Genomic DNA, 20,353 nt, shown 5'->3' with positions numbered 1-20,353 from the left:
ACATCATAATCCTGGCCCGGAGTTGAAAACAACACGGAATTTAGGGGAATGTTGCTGAGTTACTGAGGGCTTTACTTTGGTTGCCAGTAACAGCATTTTGACTTGATTTAAGATTCAGAAAAGATTCTACGATCTGCAACACTTTTGTGTGCTCCACCATGTGAGGGCGACCTTGAGATCAGGCCGGACGCGCTGCCAGTGAGCCGGGGAGTTTGACCAACGTGTGCCGCCTGCGGCCTCATCCGACCCCCCCTCCCTGCCCCACAGCATCGCCGGAAGCGTGGCAGACAGCTTCGACGCAGAGAGTGGCTTCGAGGATGCGGAGGGCAGCGACACGGCCAACGCGGTGACGCGCTTCGTGGCCCGCTTCGTGGACAAGGTGTGCACGGAGAGCTCCGTCACTCAGGAGCACATCAAGACCCTGCACAGCATGATCCCAGGTTCGAGCCCCAGCTCCTGTAATCATGCAGAGCCCGCATCTCTTGTCACGTGCACTCAGTTATGTAACTCGCGTCATGCAGGAATTGTGGCCATGCAGATGGAGGCGGTGGAGGCTGTTCACGGGGAAAGCAGGAGACTTCCCCCCATCCAGAAGGTAAGGGCCCCCCACCTAGGGACTGGCCCACTGTTAATTATAGTGCGATCATACTTGTGCAGCTTGGCCACTTGGCTAAAGACACATTTTAGCACTGTGCTAATGTGGTTATGCTAGCTTGGGGATTAGTGGGGAGATGTGGCCAAGCCATCGGTAGAGCAGTGTTAGCACCATGCTAATGCCGCTAGGGAGAGGGCAAGGGTCAACTCTTACAGCCCGTCTGTGTTCCTTTGTTCCGCCGGCGCTGATCCGGAGTATAATCCCTCTACCCGTCCGGCCGTGAGGTGCCAGAATGATGTTTGCCTTGGCGTGGTCGCTGGCTGTCAGTCTTCTGGCTTTTGGAATTTCCACGGTGGTCTTTAATTTCTTGCATAAACAGTCATTTCAGGGTTCACCGAAAGGAAATTTAACAGCACTGAAGTTCATGTGTTTCAGATTGAATGCAGCAAAGAGAGGAAAATCCCTTACTGTTCACTCCTTAAGTGTTACCCTTCAGGAAAACAGCGCAAGATGCTGCTGTTAGAAGTATAGTTTTAAGAGCCGCATAATATTTGAGGTTATTTTAACTGACAGGACATTTACACCAGCACTGGCATCCGTGACAGTGATGGTGTGTGTGTCACGTGTCTTGCAGTGTGGGAGGGGGTGTGGTCTAGGTCATGTGATATTCTCATGGGACCAATCAGACAGGTAGGACTCTCCTCTGCCCTGCAGCCCAAGATCCTTAAGCCAATGTTGCTTCCGGGGGAGGAGTTTGTGTCGGAGGGGCTGCGTGCAGTGCTGGATCCCGATGGACGGGAAGGGGCCATGGGGGGTCCACACATCCTGCCCGCTGAGGGGGCGCTTTTCCTCACCAGCTACCGTGTCATCTTCAAGGGCAGCCCTCACGACCCGCTGGGTATGTCCTAATACCCTGCCTGGTTCGATACGGCCGGCAGGTTGCCTGGTACTTAAGAAGCTGAACTTGTTTAAGTGTGATGGTATAAACAGGTAAATAGACGCTCTGTGTAAAGGCCAGATATTAAATTATGTAAAATACACATCAGCTCTTGGGGTAAGCCTGCTTAGTGCAGGCCACTTCATGCATATTTTGGTGCAATGTGTAATTATATAGTACTGCATCTGCTAGGGAAGTGATGCCAAAGGCAGACTTTGCAGAGTGTTTATGCAGGAAAACCTCCCTCATGCACTATAGGGTTTTCTATGCACCTGGAGTGATTGGCCTGGTTTGCAAGTTCGCTTCCTTAAACGGCCGCGTCTCTTTAGTTTTGAATTCCTCAGATTCTGGCTTTTAAAATGGTATTTCTACCCTTTAAAAATGAAGTCCGTCCTTTAGATTGTCACACAACTAGCTCTGCGTTTCTCTGCTTCTTGGGGCAGTGGGAGAGCAGGTGGTCATCAGGAGCTTCCCCATCTGCACCCTGACCAAGGAGAAGAAGATCACCGTCCAAAACCAGCTGCAGCAAAACATGCAAGAGGGCCTGCAGATGCGGTCCGCCTCATTCCAGGTAGTGCCTTTGCTGTGCCTGCTGGGTCCTGCTGGGTTCGGTCCACAGGTGGGACTAGCTGTTGTACCTTCAGGTGGGGTATTTAACACCAGTTACTTCTGGATGGATGTTTAGCTAGGTACATAAGGCACGAAAGTCCACTCAGATAAAAAACATCTGGTAAGCAACTCAAATAAATGAATAGTAAAAATTGTGGAATTTGTTTAAAAATGGCAAAGGGTCCAAAATAAAGTGTATCAACCAGCTTGGGTTTCAATGCAGCCTCGTCTTAATAAATCCACTTTCATGACATTCTGAAAATGAATCTGTTGTGTGTTATTTTGCAGGAAGGGTAGAGTGGAATACACATAAGGATTAGAAAAAAAGATTTTAAACAGAGGAAGGAAATTTCCCAGCTAACACATGTGCCGGGACTCACAAAGATATAGCGTTGTGAAGATTTTATAGTACATTCCTAACTTTTTTGCGAAACTGGTGATAAAAACATATTCAAGAGAGGGCGGTTGTGTTTTATGCAGTCTGTGCTGGGCCACCTGTCCTGTTTGGACATTGTTTTGAGACACTGAGCTGTGGAGCTGATAGAGGTAGCGTAGGGTATAGGGGAATTGTGCCAAATGGTCCCATTTTTTATGATGGACTAGTCATCTTTACCTCGAATGATGCACCAGTGTTGTTTGGTGGGATGCATCCCTTCCTCGGCAGAAGACTCACATGTCCATTGGGCCCGTGAGCAAGGCCCATAACCCCCCCGAAACAAACTTCTGGGCTGCTGGATAAATGGCTGACCCTCAACCAGACCCCAAGCTTCACTATCACCTCGACATGTTTGTGTGATCAAGCTGATCAAGGTGGCCTTCGATGAGGAGGTGAGCTCAGAGATGGTGGAGATCTTCAAGAAACACCTTCAGCACATGCGATTCCCGCAGTCTATCTTCAGCACCTTCGCCTTTGCTGCTGGCCAGGCCACACCCCAGCTCCCCACCAAGCATAAGGAGAGGAACACGGGCTTTCGGTGAGTCGTGGGCGCGGGCAAGACCCGTAACCCCCCGAAATGCTCCAGTGGTGATCCAGTGTGCCTGTGTCTGTATTTGTGCAAAAAGCAAATAAAATGATTTCGTTATTTAATTATGCATCCAAAGCACTATTTCGAAGACCATTGTCAAAGGAGCCAAGAAGGCCGGAAAGATAACCATCGGCCGTCAGAGTGTGATCAGGCGAAACGAGCGAGGGAGCCGGTCGACGTGGAACGAGGACGATGACGTCTCAGGTGGGGACGCAAGGCAGAGGGTGGGGCTAAAGGGGCCGCCGCCCTTTCTGGAACTTTCCAGTCCCATTCGTTGTATGTTGCAGTGTCAGACGACGGGGAGGTGCCCTCAGCCACCACGCTGAGGGCCTCGGAGAAGTCCACCATGGAGGAGCTGGTGGAGCACGCCTGCTTCCGGGACTACCAGCGCCTGGGCCTTGGCACCATCACCGGCAGCTCGACGCGCTCCAAGAGTGGCGAGCAATTCCGCACCACTGCTGTCAACAGGATGTACTCGCTCTGTCGCAGGTCAGCCCCAGGAACGCCGCTCCTGTTTCTGTGTCACCAGATCACGTGACCACCAGTTAGCATCAGATAAGCAGGGATCACCACATTATATAGTCTGTACTCTCTAATCATCGTGTTGGAAGGTCTAACAGCTGTGACACAACTTCTCCAGTAATCACTGTGGGACAGTCCTCACAGATATATTACTTCTACTGCATTCTCATCACAGTGCACATGTTAGTTGTTGGAAGTCTGACAGGAGCTGCAAGGTTCTAGTCTAAGTGTTTAGCGTGGTGTCCATGGGTACTTCTTGATATGTGTACTTGACCATACTTGTACCCATTTTACATCATCTTCCAATGCCAAAGACCAGTTCCAGTGCTAAGAACAGAAGTACGGAGGATGGTAAAACTCCCCAGACGTCGTTCTTGCCCTGCTTCAAATATCAAGGATACACTGGTTGCATCCTCACCAAACGGGACCAAGCCCCTGATTCATTGCGCCCCAAGTTCATTCTTGGTAGACACGTTAGCAAGACCGGTCTTGCCACGACCACAAGTGCAATCTTTGTGTTGTTGGTATTGAGAAACGCCCCATGTTACACAGCTATCCCGCACTGCTCGTGGTGCCGCAGACCGTACCGGACAGCAGTCTGCAGAAGGTGGCCCGCTGCTACCGTCACAACCGGCTGCCCGTGGTGAGCTGGAAGCACCCTCAGACCAAGGCCCTGCTAATGCGCTCCGGTGGCTTCCACGGCAAGGGTGTGGTCAGCCTCTTCAAGTCCCAGAACCCCTCCTCCGCAGGTGTGTACCTCTGTAGGTATAGGTGCCCGACTCCGCCATGCAGCCTAGGTGCTGGCAGGGGCCGGTTTGTTGTTTCTGGGGCACCACTTAAGCCACTTTTAGGGCCCCCTCCTAGTGTAGTGGCTGTTTGTGGCCAGCAGGGGGGTGCCTTGGGGGCCCCAAGCAAAGTGTGGTTTCAGAGGTGGAAAATCAATGCTGCTGGGTGTATGGCATGTGTTGGCGTTAGATCAGGATAATTTGCTCCTGCTCTCCAGCGCCAACCTCATCGTCCGAGTCCTCCAGCCTAGAACAGGAGAAGTACCTCCAGGCCATCTTGAGCGCCATCCCGAATCAGCCGAAAGCGAGTGGTCACAGCGTCCTGAGTTCACGCTCCCTAGCTGGTCTTTCTCCAGGTACAGCTTGTTGTCAGTCACCACGGCACCTTCTGCTCTTTCACCGGGCTCGCACTTTTCTCGTCTCCTGCTTTGTTGTGCAGCTCCTTAAGTTTCCTTGCCATGTGGGCAGTCTTATTTCCTTGTTCTCTTGGCGTGGGGGGTAGGGTAGAGGTGATAAAGGCTCAATATGCCTTTATCTAGCCCGGGGGTTCCCCAGCTATTTTTCCCAGTGGGCTAAATTCCATCAGCAACACAAAGCCACGGGCACTTCTGCCCGAGGGGAGATCGATCACATGCTCCAGATTCAATTACATATCAGTCCAGTTTCCACCAGTTGGTGACCACTGGTCTCACCCAAAACCTCATGCCACCACTGCTGCTAGCATCTTATGTCATGGAATCATTCTGCCTCCCACTAACGCACTCATTTAGATCAGTGAAGGAGCAAGGGTAAAGTGGAATAGCAGAAATAGTGATCCCGGACATTGAGAGCACTTGCAGGGGTGATGCCTTAATTTATAGAACCTGTTCTGTACTTTCCTGGCAGTGTAACTTAACCTGTACCTGACTCATCCAGCTAAAAAAAAACCTTCAGTTGCACAAGGCTGACCTAAGCTGAGCTTAACTTCAAAGGTCCATGTAGGAGCTGGTGACGCCATCTCCATGGCGATAGTGTTTCGCCTGATAGGAGATGCAAAGGCTTGCCTGGAGAATGTGGGGTGTCGGTAATAGGATCCGTCATCTGGCCTGTACCATTTATCAAACATGCTGTTGTCTCCAATTTGAGCCTCATTGTCTGTTGTTTTCCCCTCCCATCCCTCAATGGCATTAATCCAGCCAGTGAGAGGCGAGTGTCAAGAATCCCCAAGGTCACTCCCGTTCACCTGGAGGCTCCATTCTCCAACAGCTTTGCCAAAGGAGGTGAGTGGAGATTCGTGCATGCCGTCCAGGGGTATCGCTGGAGATATTACACTACGGCCAGTAGCTGGAAACAGAGAAAAGCTGAAATGGGGCTTTTACGAGCAGCTCATTGTTCTCTCTAGCATTCTTGATCCAGTTTGGCATGTCGTGTGAAGGATGTAACTCTCTCTTGCCACCCCATGGGTCACATTACACTCCAATCCCTGCCTGTTTTGGCCCGGTGCATGATCTGCCACGACGGCCAGGTCTAGGAAGATCGCATTCCGTCAAGTGAGCGTAGCCAGCCGGCTCTGGGTCAAGCTGCTTCAGCTCTCAGGAACCGTGGCTGTGTAAATATCTAATATGTGCAGCGTGCCGCGCTAGCTTGGGTCTCGCACGCACGGGCTACTGTCCATTTTTATCGCATCAGGGATTCACAACAATGACTTCAAAGATGTCAGACGCTTCTGAGATGTGAGACTCCACCAGATGTTCTTCATGCTTGAGATGCCATGGATAATGGTGCACTGCTTTCCAGCACTGTACTGGTCCAAATGAACGCTGATGGACCTCCAGGATCACATTTGGCAGGAAGCTGATTTAGAGTAGGGTATCGGTGTTCTGCTGTGCCAGGCTGGCTGGTTTTCAAGTAGAACATGGTGTTGACTCTTTTTTTTTCCATAGTGGCCTCGTATGTGACTCTGGATGAGACTGTCATCTAAATATCAGGCCAAAGTCTGAGTGAGCGGTATGGTGGCACAGTGTGTGTGGAGCTTGGATGTTCTCCCCATGTCATTGTGGGGTTTACTCTGGTTACTATTACTATTGTGGGTACTCCGGTTTCCCTCCCACAGTCCAAAAACATGCTGAGGTTCCTTGGAGTTTCCAAATTGCCCATAGGAGTGCATGTGTGTGTGTGTGTGGGTGGATTAGGTTTATATTACTTTGTGGGGACCAAATGTCCCCCACAATGTAATAAAAACCTGTTATTTTGACATTGTGGGGATAATTTTTCAGGTCCCCACAAACATTTGTGAATGCAATCAAAAAAGGAAAATGCCAAAAGTGTCGTATTTTGGTTGGTTACTTATGGTTAAGGTTAGGGCTGGGTAGGGGTTATGGTCATCACAAAGATATAATTACAAGCCTGTGTGTGTGTGTGCGTATGTGTGAATGGTGTGTGACTGTGCCCTGCGATGAGTTGGCACCCCAACCCTAACCCCAACCCTAACCCTAACCCCAACCCCAACCCAAACCCTAACCCATAGCCTCCGGAATAGGTTTCGGACCCCCCATGACCCTGAGTAGGACAAGCAGTTACAGAACATGGATGGAGGGAGTCTGAAAAGTGTTTGGTTGCACTGTTTATGGATCTCAGACTAGCTGGGGGCATGGAGGCTGGGAATCAACCACCACCCCCCACCCCCCCCAAACCCCATCGCCCTTCCAGGTTCGTGTGATCTGAGCCTGGCCAATGCACCCTGGCACTGAAACCCAATTTGTGCAGCTACTGGAAGGTGGACAACCTGGGCCCAATTCAAACTCTTGCTTTATGATAAAGTGACATATGATTCCCAAACAATGGTACCTCCTAGACAAGTACATGGAGTACAAATGTACTATAATACACATTAAACACAGTTCACACCGGAGGAATAATTCCGTTTTGTCAATAGAATCAACAGTTATGTTTGATCCTCCGTTTTTTCTTTAATGTTTTTACCCCAGTTGAATACTTACATTTTTATTTATTTGGCACGGGCCCTTTATCTAAAGCAATATCCCAGACCAAGCCATAATCTGACCAGGTGGCCTCTAGATGAGAAGTTTGTTTTGAAACAAGGATCATAGCCATTGACTTAGAGTAGAATCCCTCGTGATAATCTTGGGATTTTCATTTTGATCAAGGTGTACTACTTGATGTCCTCCACTCAAGGAGGCTGAGCAACTATTGCCTGAGTAAACCACTTACAGATAGAGATCGTTTGGTTGGTTTATTGTCTGTGTTGGTGATTTGCTGAACCTTTTTCTCTGTTCATAGTTCTAGGCTTAAATCTCACTGTGTACAATTACTGTGTTTGGATTTTATAGTAATTTCCAGTATAGTTCACTGTTAACTGTTATTATTGTTACTTTTTAAAAACCTGCATAGACAATGGCCCATTCTGGATATGATTGCCTACCCCTGCCTTAGATTCCTATTCTCTCTGTTTCTATCCTCACTTGCTCCTTCTTCCTCCTAGTGCTTGGATACAAGGACAAACTATTCACTCACTCCAACCTGAAAGCAGCTTCGAAAGGGAGAATCCACAACCAGGGTGCGCTGTGCTCTTTCTCTCTTTATCGTCCCTCTTGTCTGTATACTAGCAGCCTGTGCTGGGGGGCGTGTCGGCCTGCTCGCAGCCTGAGTTGGGGAGCGTGTCGGCCTGCTCGCAGCCTGTGCTGGGGGGCGTGTCGGCCTGCTCGCAGCCTGTGCTGGGGAGCGTGTCGGCCTACTCGCAGCCTGTGCTGGGGGGCGTGTCGGCCTGCTCGCAGCCTGTGCTGGGGAGCGTGTCGACCTGCTCGCAGCCTGTGCTGGGGAGCGTGTCGACCTGCTCGCAGCCTGTGCTGGGGAGCGTGTCGACCTGCTCGCAGCCTGTGCTGGGGAGCGTGTCGGCCTGCTCGCAGCCTGTGTTGGGGAACGTGTCGGCCTACTCGTAGCGGGTGTTGGCGTGCCGCAGTTAAGCCCCTTAACACACAAAGGCCTACTGTGTGTCATCGGGTGGAGCTGGGAGGGGGGGACGCTGTGTTGTTGAGCATACCTGGGGCGCTGCGTCATTCTCACTAAGCTGAGTAGCCTGGAACAGGTGCAAATGAAACTCATTTGATAGAGCCTGCATGAGCATGTTTATCCAGCTGAAAGCTTGCTGGCTCAGTAGATCATCATCAGGCAGTTCTCCGCGACCGCCCCGCCCCTTGTATGCTTCTCCTATAACCCACGACCCCCCCTGCAGGTGTTTGGTCCAGCCTCCGCTCTAGCAACCGGATCAGCCTGCACCCGACCACGGCCGAGGTTGGCGCCAGACTCGCCGGGAAGGACTATTTGCATGGGCTGCCCCCGTCACATGCACGCCTCGCAAGCCGCCAGGCATCTCTCTACGTGTTCGGGGAGAAATCACACCTAAAGGTACAGGAAATGCCTTACTACCTTATTACCCCCCTTTCCTCCAAACCAGCAAGGACCTGGGATGGTCTGTATAGGGCCCATTTTCACCAGCATCTCACTTGAGTGAGTTCAGCAGATTAGGACACTGTATCTGTACTGAGAAGGTCGCCAGATGAAATTACAGCTTGGCAAAGTGATGTCACTGCTAGACCTTAAGCCTCTAATTGATCCGAGGACTGTCTGACCCTGCTTTCACACACACAAAAAAAAACGTTGGATTGAAATATCTGCCACTAAATAAAATGTAAAGATGTAACTGGGTCAAATATTACATTGCCAAATGTTAGCCAGGTAGCTAGTGACTGAGGAAGCCCCATCTGGAGTAATGTGTGTCATCGGCTGCTGTAGGCGTTAGCACACTTTGTATTTGTTGAAAAGCACTGCGTTGCAAACACTATTCAGTTGTCAGTGCCTGTATATAATAAATGGGTGAAGAACTCCCCAGCCGCCCCCCCCCCCCCACCCCACCCCCTCCAAAGCCACAGGCTTCAGTTCCACTGGCATCTCTGAAACATGTACGTCTCCGCAAATTAGTTGCAGGGACCAAGCGGACAGTGATGTGCTTGGAAATCCGTTTGCCGATGATGAGATCGGGCAGCTTAAATGTGCTCGTGCTTGTGCCAGTTGCCAAGACTTACATAATATCAAAAATACCAACGGAATATTACGAGATAAACTTCGGGGCAAATTTAAAAGTTGAAACTGAGCATTAGCTGACTCAGGTTGTCCAGAAGCTTACGGTTCCGAGGGCTGCGGTTATGTGACTTTTTTATCGTCACTTGGCACAGGGCTTCAAACCAGACACAGCCCTGGCCTGTGAGTTGGTTCCGGTCGACCTGGCGGACACGCGGCAGGTAAAAGCTTCCTTCAAGAAGCTTCTGCGGGCTTGCCTTCCCAGTTCTACACCCTCTGACTCCCCTGAAGGATTCCTTAAGACCCTAGAGGAGTCAGAGTGGTTTTCCCAGGTGAGTCCTTCTCGGGAGTTAACTCTAGCTAACTCTAACCCTAACTCTGTAGCTGTGTGAGGATAATCAGGAGTATGTGTTAAGTAGTTATAATCTCACACAAATATTCCATCACTAATTCTAAAGCCTTCCTTCCAAGAAATTATTGCCATGCTGGCTCTCCATTGTCCCCAGTGACTGCTCCAGTGCATTGTGGAAGACTTCCCAGTGTTTATTAGAAAGCGCTGGTCGCTGTTATGACCTTCCTCTGATAGCCCGAATACTTTCCACTTCAGCGAGGAGACTGGCACTGGCTTACCGTGGTACTTTAACACATTAACGGTGCTTTACACCAAGGTTTGATAGGACAGTGTGTTTTTTGCGTCTTTAAAAGCAGATGGGGACATCTCAGAATTTACAGGAAAAGTCGGTTTTAGTATTCCGAGTTTTTATGGAAGATTTTTTTTTTGTCTACTTTCTGTTTTGAAAAGCTAGCAGATGGATCACATCTGGACACTGTTGTCGCACTAGACCCATGGCAAAAGCAGGGTTTCATTTCACAGTAAAACCCTCCCTGGTAGCATTCAAAATGGTCGTATTAGACTGCGACGTCAACCAGAAGGATGTAAGAGGGCATTTATCATTTTCGTTACACGCCAAGCTGGACACCACCAGAAATGTGGAGGGTCAGTGTTCATGTCCATGATGTGATAAGTCTGTATTGATCCCACACTGGGATAATTTACTTGTTGCAACAGCCAGTAAATAAAAATCAATAGAAAAGAAACAGACCAAAAAATAAATACAATAAGTAATAAAATTAGTGCACACAGTTACACATATCGCACAGACCCAAAATACACATGCATACAGATACACATACATACCGATTGCACCGAGTGATGTAAATATACAGGATTGTGACACAATTTATGAACTTAAGGTGACTGAGGTGTTATAAAGTCTGATGGCAGATGGAATGAAGGACCTGTGGAAGCGTTCCTTCGTGCATGTTGGATGCATCTGTTGCTGAAGGAGCTTCGTAATGTCCTCACTGCAGGGGGTGAGAGGGACTGACCATAATGGATGTATATTTGGTCAGCATCCATGACGTCCCGGATAGACTGTCACTAGCTATGCTTAGGCAGTCGCCCAACATTATCCATCCTCTGCAGCTCCACCGGATCTTGCAGCTGGCTTTGGCTGTAGTGACCCTACTAGATATCGGCTCATCGGTGCTGCTGGGTCTGGAAGATGGCTGGGACCTCACCACCCAGGTGACCGCATCGCCATGGCTACCGCAACCTGCCGCAATACTCTCAGGGTAAATCCATCTCCGGTAAACTCCAGTTGGAGTTACACAACATCCGTCTTCCCCCAAATCCCAGGTGGCATCCCTGGCACAGCTGTTCAGTGACCCCTTCTACCGAACCCTGGAGGGCTTCCAGACACTACTGGAGAAGGAATGGCTGTCCTTTGGGCACAAGTTCAGCCAACGGAGCAACCTGGCCCCCAATACCCAAGGCAGCGGCTTCACGCCCATCTTCCTGCAGTTTCTGGACTGCGTACACCAGGCATGCCCCATCGCCGTCCCGCCACAGGGCTGGGGGGTCGGGAGGGGTGTCGCTCTACAACCACAGCTGTCCTCGACTTCACACTTCAGTTTCATTTTCCAATCGGCGTGCCGGTTTCTTGACGAGAGGTTGTGCTCAGGCTTGTGGCCATTATTTTGGGTGACAGATAGCTGTGGTATTTTGTGGTTTTCAAACTGTTAATCCCCTTCTGCTCAAAAGAGGACCAAAAATAAAACTACCCTAAGCTTACAGGAACAGGACTCAAGTTAGCGCCGTCGTTGTGTTTGTTAGCGCATTGCTCTGGGATTAGCTTTGTTAAGGCATGAAGCGTTACTTAGCAGTGCGAAATCAAACAGGCGATGATTAGCAGCTTCATACACAATATTAGGGTGGTTACTGTTACCTTCCACCCATTCCTGTGCTCCTCTGGTCTGGCTGTGTAATTTTCTCGTGTATTTCAGTTCATAGCTCACTGAAATCAAATTGCAGAAATATGAAAAAAACGCTGACTAAATCCGTAATCCGTCTATTGTCAGAAGAATTACAGTTTTTAAAATTAGATTAAATACGCAAAAAAGTAAACCATGTCACCTTTCTTTGTTTTACCTGCTACGGGGGCATGTAGTCACCTTGAAGATCGCTATTCGCATTATAAATAGCCGCATTAGCGCGCATTCAAATCGCATTCGCATAGTAACTTGCTGAACAGCGCAAGGGTGAAGCGCGATCCAGAAACATCCCCATCAGCGCCATAAAAGGGGGGGGGGGGGATGTGGCCAGGTGTCAATGGCTGATGCATACACATGAGAGTTGCTACATATTCAATGAAAGGAGCCAGAAATAGTGACAGGAGTTAGGTTTTTCTTATTTATTTATCCAACTGAATGTTGCAACTACGCTGTTTAGTCATCTTCATGTAGCCAAGACTTTGGTGATCAGATATCTGGGATCAAAACAAACTGCCACCATTGCTTACTGTGTACTTTGATTATGTTTCTGCAAGTGTTCCAAACTGCATTTTGTAATGTCTATACTTTGATGTGAAATTACAAACTTAACATAAATCTGACATATTTACAATATACATTAAAATAAAGATGAGTGTAATGGCAAAACAAATATATAAGAAATAATTTATTTGCCATGAATTAAGTTTATGATATTGAATAAAATGTGTGACGATGCCCCAGTCAGTGAGAGTGTGTTCCCCACCCCTACTCCCCAGAGGGTTAAGACACCATACAAACCCATACCAACAGCCAGTGTTGTTTTGAAAGCAGGACATCTACAGGACCTGTGTTTCTCTGTAAACTTCTTTTGCATTTGCAAGCAAAGCCAGGTGGCCTTATTGAAGAGAGTCTTCTGGGCATGTCTTATGAATAATGATGTCAGAGGCTAAGCCGTCCTGGTCTTACACCATATTATTACTCTCCTTATTTATTTTGGCATTTAGCGGACATGCCAAATTCACTTTAGCCGTAGCACAAAGCCAGGTCCAGTGAAACATGAAAAGCTGTGCTATTTGTTCCTTCCATCTCTCGATCCAGATCCACCACCAGTACCCCTGGGAGTTTGAGTTCAACCAGTATTACCTGAAGTTCCTAGCATATCACCACGTCTCCAGCCGCTTCAAGAACTTCCTCCTGGACTCCGACTACGAGCGGCTGGAGCACGGTGAGTGTCGGAGAGGCGTGTATGGTTATTTAAATGGCCGATGAAAGTCAGCGTTACCACTTTTATAGACATTTCTTCAGAAAAAGGGGCAGAGTCCAGGTGCCTTATAGATATCATAACATACTGGGAGGGACTATTGCAGGATTTTTTTCTTAAGGCACAAGAAGGGCCATGATTCATACATAGGGGTCAATCTTATAATTGGCTAATAATGTCTTGAATCAGTGACAGGGGAGGAGACATTCCAGGGACCAATCACAATTCAGTTGGGGCCTGTGGCCCCGCCTCCATAGCCCCACCGCTGTATAACTGCTCCGTTTAGAACATTTATAGAGAAAAGTCAATCAGGGAATACATATGGTGGGACATGACAGAAAAAATATTTATGGTGCAATGCTTGCTTTCCAGTGCAAATTTCCTGATGACGCAGGAAAGTAAAATTTTTCAGGAGAACAAAGAGCAAGTGCTCTCATAAACATGCAGGTGATACAGTTCTTGTGTATATTTTGAATTGTTCCGTCTGGTGAACAAAAACGCCTTTATCTGTGTCTGTGGCATATCCTTCATAAAAGCTGCTGTAGGCTGCCGTCCATGATTTCTTCCTCACTTAGACTTTCTGATTCCCAGCTGCTTGCTTTTTGTCCTTAAAGGGACACTGTTGGAGGACAAAGGAGCCAAACAGGCTAAGACTGGGATCTGCATCTGGGACTGCATCTCCCGGATTCACCGGAGATCCCCCGTGTTCTTCAACTACCTGTACAGCCCCAAGCAGACTGAGGTGGGATGGAGCCTCACTATGCGCTGCCCCTCCCTTGCTGCACATGCCCCGCCCCTCCCCTGCTGCACATGCCCCGCCCCTCCCTTGCTGCACATGCCCCGCCCCTCCCCTGCCGCACATGCCCTGCCCCTCCCCTGCCGCACATGCCCCGCCCCTCCCCTGCTGCACATGCCCCGCCCCTCCCCTGCTGCACATGCCCCGCCCCTCCCGTGCTACACATGCCCCGCCTCTCCCCTGCTGCACATGCCCTGCCCCTCCCTTGCTGCACATGCCCCGCCCCTCCCCTGCCGCACATGCCCCGCCCCTCCCCTGCTGCACATGCCCCGCCCCTCCCCTGCCGCACATGCCCCGCCCCTCCCCTGCTGCACGTGCTCTCACCATTCATGAAATCAGAACATCGTCTGATCTTGACCCGGGCAAATTTCTGTCTCAGCTCAATAAAGATTTCTAAAATAAATCCTGAAACACATTAGCGCCTCTGTAGGAGCTTCTGAGAAGCTTTAGCTGTAAAGAAAGATTTTTTCAGATGTTTGCTCCTCATGGACAAGGTGTCTGTAATGATAGGTGAACAGCGGGTTCAGGCTCATAAATCAGCATCCAGGGACATTCATGCTTCAGGGTGACATCGGAGATGTTTCTTACTTTCCTTCATGTATAAGTCAGCTGGCATCCGTTCTTTTCTGCATGATGTTTGAAGGCTCCCCCTCCCTCTCCACTTCTCCATCCAGCCAGTGCTAAGGCCCTGTGTGGGCATCCCCAGCCTCATTCGCTGGGAGTACTTCACGGGGGAGACCTTGTCCACAGGGCCGTCCTACGACTGGAGGGTGGCGGCTCACAGCCTGGAGGGTGATGCCCAGAGCGAGAACACGCTGGCGGCCAGTGGGGGGCGCAGAAGGATCGTGTGGCCCTGCTACAGCAGCGTGAGCCGGGCCCAGCCAGACGCCATCAGCAGGCTGCTGGCTGTAAGTGCGGCCTCTGCTGGAGGCTTCCATCCTCCATATGCCACGCGACGCTCTTTCATTCCCCACTCTGACTCCGACTCCCTGCTTAGTAAAGGGCAGTACTCAACAAAGCCCCACTCTGATTCAGAATCCTTCTTTAGGAGGGGGCAGTACTCAGCAAAGCCCCACCCTGACTCTGACTCCTTGCTTAGGAAGGAGTAGTACTCAGAAAAGCCCCGCCGTGACTCCGACTCCCTGCTTAGGAAGGAGTTGTACTCCGCAAAGCCCTGCTCTGACTCCGACTCCCTGCTTAGGAAGGAGTTGTACTCCGCAAAGCCCTGCTCTGACTCTGACTCCTTGCTTAGGAAGGAGTAGTACTCAGCAAAGCCCCGCCGTGACTCCGACTCCCTGCTTAGGAAGGAGTTGTACTCCGCAAAGCCCTGCTCTGACTCCGACTCCCTGCTTTGGAAGGAGTTGTACTCCGCAAAGCCCTGCTCTGACTCTGACTCCCTGCTTAGGAAGTGGAGAAGCTGGAGCACCGGCTGCATCAGGCGTCAGAGCGCTGGCAGAGCACGCTGGAGAGGGCAAGGGTGGCCGCCATGGACGAACTGCGTGAGGTGAGCAGGGTGAGTCCAGACTCTCATGGTGCACTTAAAGTACTTTACATTTGCTTTATTTTGTAGACACTATTGTGCAAAGTGACGTACAGATAGCACACGACAAACATACAGCTGTCAAGATGTCAGCTAGGCATAAGCGCAGCTAGACTGAGCTTCCAGTGAATGCCCAGGTACGAGTGTAAGCTGGATTGGAGTAAGAGGGACACAACATCTCCCAAACAAAGCAAGAACCTAATAAGACCACTGTTCCAATCAGCAGACACAGAGTAACGTTAAGAGCATTCAGCGAGTTGGAGCGGTGTAGGATAGTCGATGTGCTTCTGGGACAGATGGATCTTGATGTGTTTCTACGTGAAAGGCATTTATTCTTTATAGACATTATCACCCTGTTTAAAGCTAGTCAGCTCAGTTAGCAGGATACTCAGCTAGACGCAAGAGTTTCACTAACAGAGATACAACTTGGAACTTAGCAACATTCAGCCAGTACGTTAAGGTCATGAGTTTGTGACTAAGGGGCAATGATAGTCGAGCGTTTCTCTGCCAGCTGTGGGCAAAAATATGTAAACAATGGAGTAACATATAAACAATAGCAGCCCGGTGCCTAAACACGTAGCGGTGCTTCAGCCTCTGTGACGATAGCGGTGTTCCGTGTTGAAGCGTGTAATGTAATACATTAGAAGGCTCTGGAATCTCAGACGTCACAGAAGGTCTTAAAAGTGTCATACTAGAATCCAAAACATTAATATACTTAAAAAGAGACTCCACCTCCGCCAGGCTCTCTGCTTGGCATAGCTATGCATTGTCTTTTAACGGATGAAGCAATGAAATATTGCCCTTAAGTTGTCCGAACTGATAAAACTAAGCCTTCTTCATGATTTTAAGGGTTTGGTCTGGGATGAAATCAAAATGTTAAATGGAAATAAACGGCAGCTCTGTACAGGAACTAAAGGTAGCATTAGTGTGCAATTTTTTTTTTTCACTGTTATCCATTAATGTTGTAAAATATGCTAACAGAGTGTAGCTTAAAAAACTGCAGCTTTGCGCTCCTGCCCGGAAGGTCACAGGTTCATATCCCATGTCTGGCAAAATACAAAAATCAGTATTGGGCCCAGGGCTTTCGGGATCACGTCAGGATGTAATCGGGGTTACATGTCACATGCGTAGTCATGGCCAGGGCAGAAAGCACCGTCACACCACTGACCTTCTATATCCACAATGATTTACTGAAACAACAGCATGGGGCTTCGCTCACTGACGTTAATAAGCATAAGGACATGCTGAATTTGTACAGACTACTGACTTTTGGGCTTCACGATACTTATCTCATGAATATTTTAGGCATATTACTAACCTGCTAACCAAATTGTGGGGTGTGAGTAAATGTCTGATAAGTACCGAAAAGCCGGCGTCCGGACAAATGTCTCACCCGTTATCTGAAGACCTGGTGATTATTGTGCATGCGCCATAAAACACAATTACATGGTGAGGTGTTTGATGTGATTGACGTGATTGATGTGATTGGGCCCTAATACGGCATTGGCTGGTCCTCACCTGTACTTTAGACAAAATTATTTGCTAAATAAATGTAACGTAATAAATGCAACCTCAAACTAGATGTATTTGATAGGGAAATGAAATTTTTGGCTATGACAGTAGAGTCATGCACAGTTTAGAAAGCATTTTTAAAAGGTCTGGAAACCAGGCAGATGAACTGATGCCATTTTTTATTCCTTTACACTATTTTTTTGGCAGAGAAGGTAGTCGTGTTTGGAAGGGTATTTATTTGCCCCCCTTGTTAGGTAGTCATTGCATAAACAGCTTTTAAAATGTTTCTCTCACCTTGAAAATTTCGGCTTTTGTAGGTTTGCTGTGAGATTAGCTTACAGATACATTGTATTGAGTGGTGTCTCCCCGGTGCCCCACCTTTCCATCCCTCCTGTTGCCCCCTCACCCCTCTGTCCATTGCACCTATTCCCCCATGCCCCGCCCCTCCTCCCCCATGCCCTGCCCCCCTTCACTGTGCCCCGCCCCTCCTTCCACAATGCCCCGCCCACCTCCCAATGCCCCGCCCCTCCTACCCCCATGCCCCACCCCTTCTTCCCCCCTCTCCTGTCCCCCCTTCCTCTCTGTCCCCCGCCCCTCCTCCCCCATGCCCTGCCCCCCTTCACTGTGCCCCGCCCCTCCTTCCACAATGCCCCGCCCACCTCTCAATGCCCCGCCCCTCCTACCCCCATGCCCCACCCCTTCTTCCCCCCTCTCCCGTCCCTCCTTCCCCTCTGTCCCCCGCCCATCCATCCCCCCTTCCCCGACGCCCCATCCCTCCACAGATCCGCAAGGCATCCCTCCCCATCTCGGGCCTGGCCTCCGCCTCTGCCCCACCCATCTCCCAGCACTGGCCCCTGCTGCACCTAGCTGATGACAACCTGGCCGAGGATGGGGGACACTCCGCCCCCAATGGGGTGCACCGGCGGGCAGCCACGCTCTACAGCCAGTTCACCCCCAGGACCGAGGAGAACCGGTATGCTGTCGGGAACCCGAGACGCGTCGAGTCTCCGATAGGAGGGAGCGCTGGGATCTACAGCAGCTCCCACCCACAGACTGTCTGCTCCTGACGGTGTGGTTATAATGGGTTGGTGGGAAATGAAGGGTCACCAGGTCACCGCATGTCAGCTGTGTGCTCTCGCGGTCACAGGTCGTACGAGGGCGTCCTCTTAAAGCGGGGGGCCCTGCTGAAGGGCTGGAAGCCGCGGTGGTTCGTGCTGGACGTCACTAAGCATCAGGTGGGGAGGATTCCACCTCCGGACAGCTTGCTGTGGGTGGGGTGAAGACAGTAACATTGGGCTGAACACTGTGGGGATTGAGGTCTCTACCCATTTGTGATATGGGGGAGGGGGGAGTTGTATTGACCAGTTTTGATTATTGGGAGGGGGGGTTAATTTACGCCCGTTTGGGGGGCGCTGATGGTCCTTTGCGGTGCCGAGCAGATGCGGTATTACGACACGGGCGAGGACACGACCTGCAGGGGCCACATTGACCTGGCGGAGGTGGAGTCTGTCCTGATGGCCACGCCCACCATGGGGGCACCCAAGCACATCAGCGAGAAGGCCTTCTTCGACGTGAGGCCCCGCCCTCAGCCCTGCTCCGCTTATTTGCTGTCATTTGCATAGACAGTCTCTGAGACAGTCTCTGTCGTTTCAGCTGAAGACCACCAGGCGCACCTACAACTTCTGCGCCGCGGATGCGTCTAGTGCCCAGCAGTGGGTGGATCGCATTCAGACGTGCATCTCAGATGCATAACCCGTCCCTCCCGTCACAGCGCCGGAGGGAGCACTGGCGCCCCCCAGTGCAGATGGGTGGATGGCGCAGGCTGCTACTCTCCCTATATGACTGAACACACAGGGGACAGAGACCAGTATTAGCTATTAGCTATCATCTGCTGCTTACAGATACAATAAGAATGAAGCAGCTGGTTAAGAATGCATTAAACAACAATGTGGTTATTTGCACTTAAACGTAACATATGCATCCCTTATAATAACACCAGCAAGACCAAGCTATATCGTTTGATTAAGCATTTATATGACCATTCAGGGCAGAGGTATAATTTGCACACTAAAGCTCAGCATATCGCTTTAATTCCATAACTACTACCCAAAAAAAATATGCAAATTCCACATTAACCTTTAGCGGCTCAGCTTTGAAGTGGTGATTTGTTTACATACTGTGTTGTCTCTTATCTGTGTCAGGGCTCGGTGAAGAGTTTTCATGTTTTTTAAAACCACGTATGTAAATATCCTGTTCGGGGGCATTTTATACTTTTTACATACGTGTATCGAAACACTTATTTTTCCCTAACTGTAGCTGAAAAGAGACGGACTACTTTGTAATGCCTCATGCCGACACAGTTTCTCACTCACTGAGATCCACGCAGGCTTGTTTTCCTCCAAAATCAAAGCCCGGTCTTTCCCCGCAACCTTTCTCATAAAGTAAGCAGCCAGCCCATAACTGGGTGAAATGATTTATCACGCCTCCAGTTGTTACGGCCTTTCAGTGACAGCACTGACATAATCGGGATATCACGTCCGAAGTCCTCGAAGTGCCTGAACTCCCCGCTTGAGGCTGCGTTGTTAGGGGAAGGTGTTGTAAAATTTTTTAAAAATATAGCAACAGACTTCAGTCATGTGGGCCTGACAGCCTGTCATTGCTCTAAAACAGCCAACTCTTTTGCCAGAAGTGAGACTATTAAATAAACCAGCGTGTCTTGTTCTCTGTTGTCTTTATTTTTGTCACTCAAACACGAGACTCTTTGTAAACCCCCCTTCCCCGGCGCCCCCGTCTCTGTGACCTGCCTGGTATCTGCCTGACCTCCGCATCACTGTCAGACCAGGCCGGCTATCGATCATGTATCAAAAGCACAGAACAATGCCAAGCCAAAATACGCCCACCTTTGCTTCTTTTAGCCTTGAGTTTCACAACAAAACATAAACAGCACGTTGCCAGGACTGAGATAAAAGCCACACTGTCGATGATTAATTCTCGTTTTTTTTTTTTTTAATCCTCGCTGAAGTTTGGCGGCTTAGCCTTCAGCTACGTTTCACCCTCAGTTCATACTTTTAATTAAAAACCACCAGGTTCACCAGCGCCGATTCAGTCCCATCATGCTCCTCTGCCCGATGGCGAGGGAGCCGCCCTCAACACGAGCCGGCGTCACGCTCTCAGCTTTCGCCTGTCATAAACACGGAGATGCCAAACCGTGCGGCCTCGTCGGGAGGGGGGCCGGAGATGAGGTCAGTCCGTAAAAAGGCTCGTACTGAAGATAATAGGTAACGTTAGTCCAGGCGTGGTTAAAATAATTCTGGGAACCGCCCCTAATGTTACAGTTTAAACTGTAAGTCTTCTACTCAAT

General features: G+C 49.8%; 1 protein-coding gene across 3 annotated transcripts in view; it reads left to right on the top strand.

Annotated features, from left to right (window-relative positions):
* Positions 1 to 19,713, top strand: part of LOC111850521 (myotubularin-related protein 13) — a 78,851-nt gene extending 59,138 nt beyond the window's left edge. Inside the window, exons 20-42 of one of the 3 annotated variants that reach the window (XM_072698499.1) lie at positions 268 to 440; positions 522 to 595; positions 1,310 to 1,493; positions 1,976 to 2,103; positions 2,943 to 3,115; positions 3,243 to 3,370; positions 3,454 to 3,655; positions 4,241 to 4,437; positions 4,692 to 4,829; positions 5,649 to 5,732; positions 7,955 to 8,029; positions 8,705 to 8,877; positions 9,705 to 9,881; positions 11,036 to 11,137; positions 11,249 to 11,434; positions 12,982 to 13,108; positions 13,759 to 13,886; positions 14,615 to 14,848; positions 15,346 to 15,444; positions 17,775 to 17,965; positions 18,140 to 18,227; positions 18,432 to 18,563; positions 18,646 to 19,713. In XM_072698499.1, coding sequence (XP_072554600.1) covers positions 268 to 440; positions 522 to 595; positions 1,310 to 1,493; positions 1,976 to 2,103; positions 2,943 to 3,115; positions 3,243 to 3,370; positions 3,454 to 3,655; positions 4,241 to 4,437; positions 4,692 to 4,829; positions 5,649 to 5,732; positions 7,955 to 8,029; positions 8,705 to 8,877; positions 9,705 to 9,881; positions 11,036 to 11,137; positions 11,249 to 11,434; positions 12,982 to 13,108; positions 13,759 to 13,886; positions 14,615 to 14,848; positions 15,346 to 15,444; positions 17,775 to 17,965; positions 18,140 to 18,227; positions 18,432 to 18,563; positions 18,646 to 18,744 — 3,292 coding nt within the window. In that variant the 3' untranslated portion in view covers positions 18,745 to 19,713. Of the gene's footprint in view, positions 1 to 267; positions 441 to 521; positions 596 to 1,309; positions 1,494 to 1,975; positions 2,104 to 2,942; positions 3,116 to 3,242; positions 3,371 to 3,453; positions 3,656 to 4,240; positions 4,438 to 4,691; positions 4,830 to 5,648; positions 5,733 to 7,954; positions 8,030 to 8,704; positions 8,878 to 9,704; positions 9,882 to 11,035; positions 11,138 to 11,248; positions 11,435 to 12,981; positions 13,109 to 13,758; positions 13,887 to 14,614; positions 14,849 to 15,345; positions 15,454 to 17,774; positions 17,966 to 18,139; positions 18,228 to 18,431; positions 18,564 to 18,645 lie in introns of all 3 variants that reach the window. The other 2 variants (XM_072698498.1, XM_072698500.1) reach the window with 2 other exon arrangements.
* Positions 19,714 to 20,353: the final 640 nt, after the last annotated feature.

Source organism: Paramormyrops kingsleyae, chromosome 13 (genome assembly GCF_048594095.1).
Source record: "Paramormyrops kingsleyae isolate MSU_618 chromosome 13, PKINGS_0.4, whole genome shotgun sequence".
Lineage (NCBI taxonomy): Eukaryota > Metazoa > Chordata > Actinopteri > Osteoglossiformes > Mormyridae > Paramormyrops > Paramormyrops kingsleyae.
The sequence above is the reverse complement of the archived record's forward strand: the minus strand, read 5'-3'. Positions and strand labels throughout refer to the sequence as shown.